Below are 13485 nucleotides of genomic sequence, written 5' to 3' on the forward strand. Positions count from 1 at the left end.
TCATTATAAAAACACAGGAGAAGTACTCTCTTCATCTCATATGCATCACCTAGAAGAGAAGCTTTTCCTGTCATTAATCAAACTGCAATTGCTAACTAGTTTAAGAGAAAATGCTGGCAGTAATTCCTCCTTTTGATTTATTTTTATGAAGTGTTTGGGCATTTCTGCCCTCAAAGGGCAAGACAGTTTATCAAATACACAAAGAACCGATTTCCCTCCATTATATACATTATATACAATTGAGTGTTCAGTTCCTTCATTCTGCTTTCCCTGTAAATGGGACTCATCATTGTCCGATGTGGCTGAAGAATGCCTTCAATAAAACACCCGTCCAGCTCCTCGGCCGTCATGCAGCCTCAGCATCAGCCACTGGAAACTTCACATGTAAAACAGAACTAACTTCTGCTTTTAGTCTATCCTACTTGAACAGTTTCATGACTAGCTTAAGGCTAATTTTAAAAAAATGCAGCGTTTTTTTAAAGTCCATTTTTCCTCTTGTCTGTCCATTTTTATGGACAATGTCACACCGTAGCAAGTCTCTCTTTTGAGCTCTTAGTCTCTGACGGCTGGATTTTTGTGGTGTCTTGTCGAGGTAATCCATAGAGGTAAATAGAAACACACACCAGGAGGGCACCCAGGGAGAAGGTAACAGCTGAAAGGAGACAAAAATAGTTCACTTAAACACCTCCATGTAAGAAGAAACCTTCAGAAGACTAAGCTATCTAAGTTAGATGATATCTGAATGACAGTATTAAAATTACTCAAAACTAAACAGGACCACAAGCTGGTAATAATTCACAGAACCTAGAATCATTCTCTGTCACTGAGATCTCTTGAGTGTTTACAATCCCCACACCATTTCAGTTAGTCGTATATCAGCAAGAATGTGGTGATGGTCAGAAAAGCAAGTGTGAGACATCTCCTGTAGTTCCAGATGCCACCTGGCAGGCTTGCTTTACAATAAGCTTAACGATAAAGACACAGTGGATGGGATAAAGTAGCCTGTGATAAGACATTTTGTTTGCCTTTCCACTTCTAGACAGGGTTGAGAAACACTATTGATGAGGCTTTCACAGAAAGATCACCAGTCCAGGTTTGATTTGTGTCAACTATCAAGAAAATTTTCTGCCCAGGTGAGTTTTTAAAACTAGTGTTTTTCAGCCAAACACTGATGATTTTCTCTGTCTGCAAACTTCCCTTAAGTTTCATCTCACTAATGCCACATTGGGAAGCTAGTTTTTCCACCATCACACCATACCGTCTTCGGATTATGGTAGGAAAGTAGAAAAAAAAAATCCTCAAAACCAAACAGTGAAGGACTGAGCAGGAACTACTGGATTTGGCATAAGAGACAGAACTGATCAGGGAGAGAATCCTTTGTAGTTGCAGGACAGCCCAAAGCAAGCTGCAGTTTCCTCTCAAAAATATTCACCACATCAGTCATGTCCCCACCTGCTGTTTGACTTGCTCTCAGGTGGTGTTGGCCACAGCAAGGGAAGGCAAAAGTTAAGTTTTACCCGCTACCATGTTGCAGAAATAGCTGAGGAATTCATTTGGCACTGGCTGGGATAAAACCAACAAGAAATGATAACTTATCAACAGCGGTCTCGGGTAAACGGCAATATCACACACTAAACTGCATCAGAAAGTGATTAATGAATAAAGCCGTATAAACTCATAGGCTGTTTAAATCAGAAAGAACCTTTCCCTTTGAGGTCATAGGATGCCTCTGAAAGAACAAACCGTGAATGCCTGCGAAAGCACAGGATCATCAGGCACCTTCTGTAAGACAACACAGATTATGCATTGGCTTATAGGCATCCTGGAAAAGACTTGAGTTAAAACCAGAAAAATTCAGAGGAGGTGCAAATATATGAACTGCACAGGGCCTGCTAGCCAGGAAGGGAACATGCATGTATGGTCAAATCAAATGGCAAAAAGGCACGCACTTAGCTGGAGGCCGAAGAGGATGACTGATGCCGCAGTCGAAAGAACAATGGCTGCTGCTGCAGAAAAGCCTTTCATGATGTTGTCTGTGTACTTCACAACCACTGAAGTGTAGAGGCCACCTACGCTGGCGAGAACTGGAAAGCAGGTAACATGTTTCTGTTAGTAAAGGTGCAATAAGTTACTCTTGAAGTGATGCATTTTACTCTATTAGTGTACTCCTTGTTTGGGCTACATCCTCCTAATTGGTGATTTAACGCAACATTCAGCAAAATGGGATGTCTGTGTAGCATCTAGTAGATTAGATACGACTCATTTAAAGATGATCTATTCAGTACTCAGTTATTTAGACTGCTGTTTCAGCACGATTTTAAATTGGGCAAGTGAATAATTTCCAAGAAAATTACACTTTTAAATAAAATCCCTCAAAGCACAGTAAAAAAAAAATTAAAAAACCAATCCACACAATACTTACAGATGACAAACCAGACGTAGTATGTATAGCCATAGAAAAACCCTTTCTCAAGAACTTGGGCTCCATCTGACATGTACACACCAAATAAAGTCACCACAATCCCAGATAAGTACATCTGAATATTCCTCACCCACAAGGAAGTATCTGAACTCTTTAAGACCTTCTCAAAATAAACTCCTAAAAACAAAGAAAGAAACAAAAGGTTTCAGTGAGATGAAGTGTCATCCTTAATGAGCCATGGTTCACGGTGTTTTAGAGCCAGACAAGACTACTGCCATCATCTTGTCCTACAGACTGTTAAATGTCACAGAAGTTCCCAATGCCAGGGACCCAACACCACATCCTGCTAATGTGTGTCTTCCAGGACAGGATCATTTTAATGGGTACATAACATCAAAAATAGGTTCTGGTTCTCTTTACAGTTGTTGTAACAATGAACCTCATCGACACCTGAAATACTCCTCGTTTCCAGTTGGTTTGCCTGGCTTCTGTCCAGCAGAGTTTCTTCTGTACCACTCTACACCAGAAGAAAAACACATTTCACCTTGGCACCTGGTATTTTATCCCCAGGACAGTATTTATGTATTTTAGCATGATGTAGGACTTTTCCACGCCCCCTTCCACTGAGATACTTAGCAGTAAAAAATTAAAAACAGGGGTGGAACTGTATTACCTCAGTACTAAGACTGAAAATTCCTCGGAAGCCTTGTGCTCACAGAGTACTTGGCAGAGTGGCGACATTCTGAAACCACAGCTTCAGGGGATTACACAAGCAAACCAAAACCAATGCCTTGTGCTAATTGAAACTTCAGATTGGTTTTGAGGAAATGGAATTCATTTTCATCTAGAGCTCTCGGTCGCAGTGCCACGCTGATGAGCATTACTTTTAGGGTCTGCCATTACTGAAATTCCCCAAATACTTTTTCATTATTCTACCCAGGTAGTGTATGTCAGACTAAAAGGCCGACATTTGACAAGCCCATCACTACCTGCCTTTTTAACCATTGCTCCCACACGAGGACTCTGCTAATATCCGGAATTGCCTCCACATTTCAAAGTGTTTGCAGGACTCAGATATTCTCAGCCACTTCCGTGACCTTCTGGTGTGAGCCCTACTGACAAGAAGTTTATTGCTGATTGATGTCACCCAAGATCCTTCATATTATATGAGAAAAGTATACGGAACTGACAAAGATGGGCACAGAGAAAAGACCTGTGGGTTAGAAGCCCTGGGCACACTCTTGAAATCCCTGAGTTAGCTTCAAGGAAGGTCTTGCTACTCTTTTATTAAGGAAAAATGCAATTTATAATTTAATACAATATAGTCAATATTTATGGTGAAAAAATTAGAGAACAGATTTCTATTTCAGGGATTCAAAGAATTAAAAAAACAAGGAAATATGATATTATCTTATATGAATACGTATTTTTGAAGTCTAAACAACATCAACAAAAAAATAGTATTGTTAATGACTGCAGTGCTTAAAAGAACCCACTGTAATCTATCTTGAGATTTCTGCCTGCTGAGAAGACCCACAGAGCACAACCAGATGTAATCAATGTACCGGAAATTTGGCTTGAGTATGAACCATACTTGTAAATTTTATAAACTAAGAAAAGAGTACGCAAACCAATGAAACTATGCTTTCAGATTTCTGAAAATGCATAAAAATCACTAGGCAAGACGAAGGAAGGAGTGGGTGCTGTTTAGAAGAAATTACTCCTCAGTACTGTTTCAATTCACAAAGGATCTGCCATTACAGGTTTGTCCAATGCTTTTATAAGCATTATTGGGCCCCTGGATACTTGGAAATTATCATAGGATCAGCAGTTTGAGGAAGAAACTTCTTTTCCACCTCTAAGGGACAAACACACCTAACTTTTTTGACTTTGCTGGAATAATATAAAACTCTTCACATGGTCAGTCCGGGAACTGAAGGTTTAATGCCAAAATAACTTCTTCATGTGGGCGTGGGAAGGAAGAGGAGGCAAGGAGTTCAAATAGGGATTATGTGTTCGACATGTAAAGTCCCAAGGGCACAAGGAGTTCCGCAGATGAAATACTCTGTCCTCCCTGCTGCCTCAAAGCTACAGCTGTCAGGGAGGAAACACCCAAGCTGCAATCCTTCTGCAGAAGCAAGCCGTATGTGTCTAAATCCTCTAGAACTGCCTGCATCAGCCCTTTCAATGGTCTGAATTTGCAGACCTTCAGAAGCACACTATCTGCCCACGTTATCAGAGAAAGCTAGAGAGCTTTAGGAGACCCTGAAGGCTTCACTGTGATTCCTGTATTTTGTCCCGTGGCTTGGGAGCATCTATTGAAATGAGTAAATTTACAACCTTCCAGGAAAAGTTGATTGAACTCTACAGAGTCTTACTATTTCTGCTTCAAAGTGTCCATTTCACTGAAAAGACACCAAACAAGAACGACACCCTCTACTCTACCTTTCCTCCGCAGCCAACCAGAATGTTTTCCTTGAGTAGCAAGCATCTATGCACAGCACAACATTATTCTTGCAGGCAGGATTGTATGGTACTCGAGGTGGGTGATAGTACCTTGTTTTCCTACAGAAGGAGGGGGAAGAATCCAGTTTACAGCCAGGGAAATACGACCCTGTGAGCCAAATTTCAAGTAGTAATTTCAAAGTAGTAATTTGCATTTCCTTATTTCTCAGCACCAGCTCACTTTGACCTCAGGTTCTGGTCTCCTTCTGCAGAAGCCAGAGAAAAACTACTCTGAGGGGAAATACTGGTTGTAGAACAAAAACCAAACAAAGCCAAATAAAACCAAAATTCCTTCATGTGGTTTATCTAGGCTTCCCACTGCTCATTGTCCTCTCTGCCTTACTCATGCTCCCCCTCCATCTCAGTTAGATTTACCACCTACAGGACTACGGCAATGTGTATTTCAGGGCTGAGCTAGCACAAGAACTGAGTGAGGAGCTCAGTTCTCCTTATAAAAAAACGCATTTAATGGGATCACCATAAGGGAGCTATTCACTGTAAAGCCACCTTTATAAAACTGATCTACATTAATTAATTGTACTGAAGGAGTCATTATGGATGTTCCCTACAGTATTATTCTAAGCATTTGAAAGACACTTCCATTTGCAAACCAGCCTTCAAAGTTGCATCACGTAAAACCAATAGTACGTGTTCCTAGTCTTTTGCTTGGCAACTGGAGTAATCATGTCAGAAATCTGCCATAATTACTGCAAGTAGAAGGTAATTATGGGCAGAGGGGATAAAGTCCTTTTTTATCGTCTGCTCAACGAAGACAGTTAACTAATCAGAACGTTCTGTTTCAAACATCATGAGTTCTCCAGTCCTTTTGCTGTGACCTGCGTATGGAAATAATACTATACCTGCAAATCCTGAACACAATACAGCAACAGCAATCGCTCCAAACCCTAGCCATGGATTCTGCTCCACCTGCAACATGAACCGGTATTTTAAAAAGGATGCAACACTTCAGTAATTTACAGTAATCAATTCCAGAACTACTTTGTTAAGTACAGCAAAATTATTAGCACTTCATTACAGTATAAAAATGTACTTGCTTAGCTAGAGCTGCCCTTCAGCTTAGCTTGGTGTAGCTGTGTGGTGTTTCACTTTCCATGTGTGCTCCTACCAAACCCTGCAGTGTTCAGGCACCGTCTGTTTGGCTGTGGCCAGTCTTCCCAGCTGCACGACCTGCCTTTCCCACTAATGCCACTAACCAGCAGCTAAGACCTAAGAAACGGAAGATGCTTGTTTCTTCTTAGAACGGGATTAGGTCAGCGCCAGCGAAGGGTGTGTTTAAATGACATTCCCACACGCGCAAGGCATTGCAGCTTCCCACCTAATTCCACCGAGTGCTTTGATTCCAAGTTCTCTGCTCCAACAATTACAACGATACCAGGGCCAACTGCTGGAAGCACTGTATTACTCAGATACTCCTATGATGATGCATCAGACTGATTATGATGACTGTGGTAATTCTTACTAATTGTAGCAATCGGCTGCCTTTCCAACAAGTGAGACTGGAGCAATACTGCAAGCCTGCCTGAACTGGTGTATAATAAATGTGAAAGCAAACGATCAAACTAGCGGTTATGTTGTAGGTGATGTGTCTGGAAATAGGAAACGGATATTGCTGTGCGGAATGTAAGAGACCTTACCTTAATCCCAGCTGCTGTGAAGTGAAACACAAAGTATAAGGCAGTTTTTTCTTCATCGTGACGTGGCAAAATGTAAACTCTTACCTGTACTTTCGTAGCCTGAGCAGGCTTCCACTGAACAAGGGTAACACCACCGCACAGCGTGAAGACAGAGAACCACTGCAACTTACTAAGGGTACGGTTTAGCATTAGGACTGTACATAGAGCTGTACAAGGGATCTTCAACTGGTATGTCACCTAAAGAAGATGGGAATATAGTGTAGAGGATGTGGTTTTATGAACTACTCTGTAACCCAAATTAAACTACAGAAAGACAGATAAAATTTTATATTCATTGATTTCCTACAGATCCTTGGGTTTTTGTACCATCACCAATTACAACAAAGTGAATTTGAAGTGACTCTGGCAGCGAGCGGGTTAACTCAGAAAACCAGAGCTCTGCAACAGAGCGTACGCTCTGAAAATAACAAAGCATCATCTGGCTTTTAACACTGAGGCTAGAGAGAGTACTGCGTGCTAGGCAGACACCTAGCACGTACGCCTCATGGAACAGTAAAGAGAAATCTATTTACAGATCGGCCACTGACAAAAACGTGTATTACCTGGTAGACTGCCGCATCCAAGTTGCTAAGAGCCACAAATGCCATATTGTTTTGGAGAGCATACACCAAAGATGGAACACTTAATTTTAGCAATTCTGTAGGACTTCCAAATACATTTTCTTTTAAAGATGTTATTAACCTTGCCAGACTTCCAGTTTCTCTGCAAAATAAAATATTAATGTAACTGGTAATTTGAAAACAGAAACCAAATCAATGACTCCTTCGGGAAGGCTGAAAATTTCTTCTCAACAATCAGTTGTACCTTCTGCTCACTCAAGAAAAATTAACTGGGAAAAAGCAGTGAGGTCATCAACAAGTTGAAACCCCTGAAGGTGAAGAAGACATTCTGGAATCAGGAGGTTAGATGCATTAATGTGTAACAGATTAAACAACAACCACGAACACTGTGTAAGTCACTAAGTATACAGGCACTGGGACAGAAGGCTGTTGTCATTGTCCTCACCCTTTTTTTTTTTTTTTGTTGCTATTAATATTTGTGTGTGATGTCAAATGCCCATGATTTTCCAGATCCCCTTTAAGCTGGGGCTCACAGTACAGCCAAAAAAGATTGCAGCCTTGCACACTACTGAGCCGGAAACACCTCTCATTCCTCAGCCAGCCCTGGGTTCCTCTTCTCGCTTGTGCTGCGGGAGATGCCAGACTGGCACCAGCACACAGGTGAAGAGGTCCGGCGGGGCGTGTGTCGGCTCCATGCCACTTCGCAGCTTCACACATCTCCTGCAGGTAATGACCACGTGTGCAAGAGCAGGCAGTGGGGAAGAACGCATTGTTTCTCACTCCTGTCCCCTTCTGCAGCTTGCTCCTCAGCTTATTAAAGCTGACCTCTGCATTGCTAGCTCTCCCTTATCGTTTGTACATTAATCTGACATTTCTCACTTACTCGTCGCTGCTACTCGAGTCCTCCAGTTCCCCTCCCAGCTCTCTCCAAGTCCCATGTTCCTCCTTCCCATTCTGCTCTCGCTTGGCCACTGACAAATACCAACATCCAAAACCGCTCCCATCCCCCAGGCCTCTCAACTTGCAACCTGTATTGCTCTTGAATTTAACACTCTTTTTGCTTCCATTACACAGGCATTACACAAATGGCTCACATCCTCCTCAGTGCTCCAGGAACCCAGTTCCTCACATTTCACCCATGTCCCAACTTCTTCCTTTTCCACAGATGTACATCACCTTCCTGCCCCAAACTCTTACTAGCAATTACCAAAATTAGAAATCTCTCTATGCCCCAGGCTCCTCATTAACCACCTTGTTCTTGCATATTTTCCATTCTTGATCAACCCCTGACTCTGTGCTCCAGGTTCTTAAACTTTTCGTCTCCAAAGATTTATGGACTCTAACCTCTCATGATCCTTCCATCCAAGCTGCTCTCCTCCCTGCCTGGCACCAAGCACATACCTCTTTTTCTCCTTTTTTTTTTCTGTAGTGAGAGCAGTCCTTACACAGGCGGCTGCAAGGGATTCTTTTTGTCATTTTCCCGTAACAGAGAGCACACACAAAAAACCAGTGTCAAGGGCAATGCAGTTACCAAACAGAGGTGAGTATGGTTTCCCCCACTCTTGTTGTACAAGCGAGGTCACATGCAAAGCTCTCTCCTAACTTAAGGGGATACTTTGCTTGGGACAGACTTGGTGGCACTGAGCATGTCACATAGGTGTCTTTTGCAAGACACATCTGGCCACAAGGGACAACCATTGACATGAAAATCTATAGACAGGCAGCATTTAAAGCCAAATTTGCAATACACGGAAGGGGAAGAGTTCGTGCTACAGCTCACCACAGTTAATTGCCCTCAATACAGAACTGCATAAAACATTACGAGGCATTGACATTATAGGCAAAACTGTTGATTTACTTGTTCCTCAACGTATTTATTACATTGCCCAGCATTTGGAGATAAGATGTACAAGAAAACCTAGAGTTCCTGGTTACACCCAGGTACAGCTGGACTAAAGCACTTCTATCTCAAAGGTCTAACTGCAAATAAAATATAATTAGCACAGATACAGTTCTATTCTGTGAGAATAGGAAGTCAAACAATACCACACAGTAATGGCTTCTTCTATTTGTCGATATTAAGATGGGCTGTCAAACAAGTAAGTAATATTTAAAGTATACCTGCTTCTGTTCCAGACCATGCTCAGTGAATTAACTGATCACATGTTTAAAAGGCAAAACACAGCAGTAATAGTAGTTTCTGTCTACTTTGACTTCTAGCATGGAATTTCAGCAATGAAGGGTAACAGATGTCCAGGAAGCACCACTTTCACTTCAGTTTTTGAGAACAAGAAGATGAAATATCTAATAGTCCATCTTTGCAGTGGGTGTGCTTTCTGAAGCACACACTTATCAAGAATGTCTAACTGTAAGATGAATTCAGGATGAAGATCACGTGGAGACAGATCTAAATCTACACAAAGAAGAACTGAAAACAAGCCTTTGTGTATAGCTGATAATGCAAAATAAGGTGCACAAAGATATACACTGTAAAATCAAATAAGAAAACAAAAAATTGTCTAGCTTTAATTCAGCGTTCTTGATCTAGATTCGACTTAAAAACCATATTCTGTTTTCTTCAGAGGTCTGAATAGGTGAGAGGTACTAATAACAATCAGTTCTGCAACAGAAACATGCATTTTTTAGAAAAGCTGAAGTTAAAACTAGAGTTTGCAAATCAGATCTACTTTTCTTCATCCACTGCTAAGTAATTATGTACCATCTAAGAATGTAGGCAGTGTAATTACCAGATGGTGAATTGGACGTTAAATAAATATGAGAACTAGGGAATATGGTTGAGTAAACCATTAACACAGTTTAAACTATCCTAAACTTCTCTTTTGAAAGACAATCTTTTGGCATTCATCCATTCAATGTGTCTTCCAGGAGAAACCTTAAAAGTAAACACTGCGAAGGCATAGCATAAGAATGTGTAAGAAAACAAATTTCACAGCTGGAACAATGTGAGAGTCATACTCCAGTATCCTCTATATTGCAGTAATCAATGCTGGCTGTTTCAAAAATAAAGAGGTACCCAGCCAAATATATCCCGCTGTACAGAAAAAACAGATTGTATTCTACCTTCTAAGTGGTTATTCAACTACAAAGGCACCGTGCCTTGGGTGAGACAAATTGGTTAGGACTTTAAAACTGGAGGAAGCTGTAAAGGAGACATTGAAGGAAACTATGCTGGAATTTATGTTCAGCATATTCCTAACTGATCTGAAATGGGAGATTACTAGGAAATTGGCAAATTTTGCAGATTACACTCAATTATATGTGATATCCAAAAGGAAACTTGCAATAGTTTCCAAAGAGTCTCTCACTATGCTGATCAGAATTCACCAGATCTTTTGTCATCTCAGAAACAGCTCAGTTATCTGGACAGCAAGGGCACCCATCTGGACCCAGCAGCAAGGGAGATGTCCTACCAAAAAGAGGTGAGGACGGCCTGGTGAATAGTGGCCGCTGGTGCCCACCTCTCTCTCAACTACGGAGAAAAAAACCCACTAGCTGAGCAGATTGGAATAGATATTATAACCGAACCTTCAAACAGCTCAGTGAATCAGATTCATCCCATTTCAATTAGCAAATAAAGCTCAGCTGTAGATAAATGAGAAAGATTCACAGGAAATGACAACCTCAAAATAGAGCAACCATCTCTAAACGAGTTACGGGCATTTGGGAAAAAGATGCGAGTAGCTCTGTGCCAGCGCCAGCTCAAGGCTCAGCTGTCTTCAGAGAAACGAGCAGAACGTGACGGATCCTTAGGAGAGGAACCGAGACCAAGACAGAAAGCACCTTCACCCCTCTGCCTAATGCCACAGCATGTTCACATCCTGAATGCTGCATGCAGCTCAGGATCCTGTTTCAAAAGGGATGTAACAATACTGGAAATGCTGTGGAGGTGGGTACTGGGATGATCACAGAAAAATTAGACTAGGACTCCCAGCTTAGAAAATAAATGAGTGATGGAAACACCATACAGATCTGTAGAGACAGGAAAATAAAAACAAAGGAGGAAAAAATTATTCATTATGTCTGTCAACACAAGAAGACAGAATTCGGTGAAACTGATAAAGTGTTTATTAAAAAGTACTTTTTCCATACACTGTGTAATTATATTGCAGAAGTAATTTCCCAGGTACAGCAGGAACTAATGGTTCAAAAAGAAACTGGGCAATCTCAGAGAGGACAGGATCGTTAGGGGCCACAGCCACAGTGTGCACACAGCCTCCAGGCTGGGAAATCCATACGCTTCTGCCACCAGCTAAAGAAAGTTCAGTCCATGCTTGCCCTATGGCCTATGCTTCTGTTCGAAGCATCCCCTGCTGACGACTGTCAAAGGGAGGACAACGGGCTCCATGGATTTTTGACTGTGCAGGGCTGTTCTAAAAACATAATAGACTTCTGAGTTAAAAGTAATTGCCATTTTAATTATTTCAAGCAAAAAGACCATTCATACTTTTAATGAACACAGTATTACCAACCCTGAACAAAAGGCAGATTGCTCACTCTGCCGAACGAGGCCTCTCTGGCATAGTACAAACAGCCTGGGTCCCAGGTGCACAAGAACGGATTTGAGAAACGATACACACAGCTGAGGCCACCCACAGGTCCCTCTCTATTGAGAAACGTGGGCTGCTGCAGGCTCCAGGAAGCAGGCTGGATCAGGATCCACACTGGCCACAACACTGTGAGAACCACAGCGCAATCACTCGTCTGCAGAGACGCTTCTGCCAATATTTTGTGCTGGCAGAGCGAGAAGCCCAGGCTGCACAAAAAGAGAAATAGAAATCTGCCACCAGCCACATCTGCCTTTTGTAACACTTTACATTTAATGAAAGGTTAAACAAAAGGCAGTTTGCCACAGCTGCCTTACCAAATTCAAATATTGTCTCATTTCTAAAGCAAGTAAAATGCCATTTTGATGTTAAGTAGAAAAGATCTGATAAAAATCTGAAGTACACCATGTGACTTCACGATCCTCTAGCACAAACAGCCAGCCTTCTGATGTACCAAAAGCCACAACGAGAGAGGCAGAGACCCTAAAATAACAAATTCTACCAAACCAGCAAGAACTGGGCTTTGGAAAAGTCTAAAGTATAAAGATTCTTCCAAGGACGTAGCACAGGGAAACCAAGACGAAAGACAGCAGATTGATGGCCTCCCTACTTCAGATGCTCACGTGTGGACTAAAGTTCTAGTTCCTAGCATTAGTCCGGGATTACAGAAACTCGTATTTTCTGACCACACAGCCTTTCAGCTTTGATTCCCCACGTTAAATAGACAGCAACATGTCTGCCTGTAGCACTGTCTGGGAAAATTTATGAGTAGGAACGTTACAATTTTATGTAACTCAGTAGCCCACGGCTCACAGTCCAGTTTTTATCTACACTGATACTTTAAAGACCCAAAACATGGCAGATAATCCATGCTGACATTTTCAACCTATTCCAAAGCATACAGAAATGGAAAATATGCAGAAAGGACACACCTGAACACTGTGGTGTTTACAAAGCAGTTTCAGTTGAGGAGGACTCACAAGCTCTAACCCGCTTTAAAAGGATTCTTCCAGCAGCATGACTATCCAGCCACATTCTCAAATGTAGCTCTACTTCGGTATCTGAGAATCTGAGGTTAGAAGCTGGGATTTGTTTTCAAAACACTGATTAGCATTCCCATTACTTACTTAGCCAAGATGCCCACACTCAAGAACAATTTGATAACTTCAGTGATGCACACAGCTGTTGTTGAGAAGTACAGTTCTGTCTCTACTGTCCTTGTGTACCGCAACGCGACCGTATATGTTGCAGCAACCAGGGTCATCACTGTGAGGCAGTACAACTTGAACAGTAAGCTGACATTTTCTGGAAAAAAAAAAAAAAACAGAAAACCAACAAAAAAAACAAAGATGATGACACAGCATGCCCTTCATTTTAATTGAAGAACCAAAACAGGGTGCTCTCCAGCTGGAGGACTGTACCAAACACTACATGCATGGGAGCATGCAATAATTAAAATGTTGTGAAACACTTCCTGTAAAAAGTCCAAGTTAGATTTTAAAGTCTCTTCTCAAAGAAGACTGTACAGAAACACCACGTGTTTGAAAATAAGATGTCCTCTTGCCCTCATCCTTTGCTCTAGAAAAACTAATCACAGACTAGTATTTATCTAATAGTAATCGAAAAGTCTGTGCTTTCCTGCTCTTTAGCTGGCAGCAAGGGCTTGCCCTGAAACGGCAGCTGATCCTCTCCACCACACAATATACTAAAGCCTGACA

At 41.6% G+C, this 13485-nt stretch overlaps 1 protein-coding gene across 1 annotated transcript; it reads right to left on the bottom strand.

Moving 5' to 3' along the window:
• Positions 1-135: 135 nt before the first annotated feature.
• Positions 136-13068, bottom strand: SLC35A1 (solute carrier family 35 (CMP-sialic acid transporter), member A1). The gene is made up of 7 exons (XM_010286695.1): positions 12895-13068; positions 7185-7344; positions 6667-6819; positions 5788-5854; positions 2423-2599; positions 1950-2084; positions 136-652 (listed from the first exon to the last, which is right to left on the bottom strand). Exons 1-7 carry the CDS (start codon positions 13029-13031, stop codon positions 522-524), a joined length of 960 nt encoding a protein of 319 aa, XP_010284997.1. The 5' UTR covers positions 13032-13068; the 3' UTR covers positions 136-521.
• Between the last annotated feature and the right edge of the window lie 417 nt (positions 13069-13485).

Source organism: Phaethon lepturus, unplaced genomic scaffold, assembly GCF_000687285.1.
Source record: "Phaethon lepturus isolate BGI_N335 unplaced genomic scaffold, ASM68728v1 scaffold3315, whole genome shotgun sequence".
In the NCBI taxonomy this organism is placed as follows: Eukaryota; Metazoa; Chordata; class Aves; order Phaethontiformes; family Phaethontidae; genus Phaethon; species Phaethon lepturus.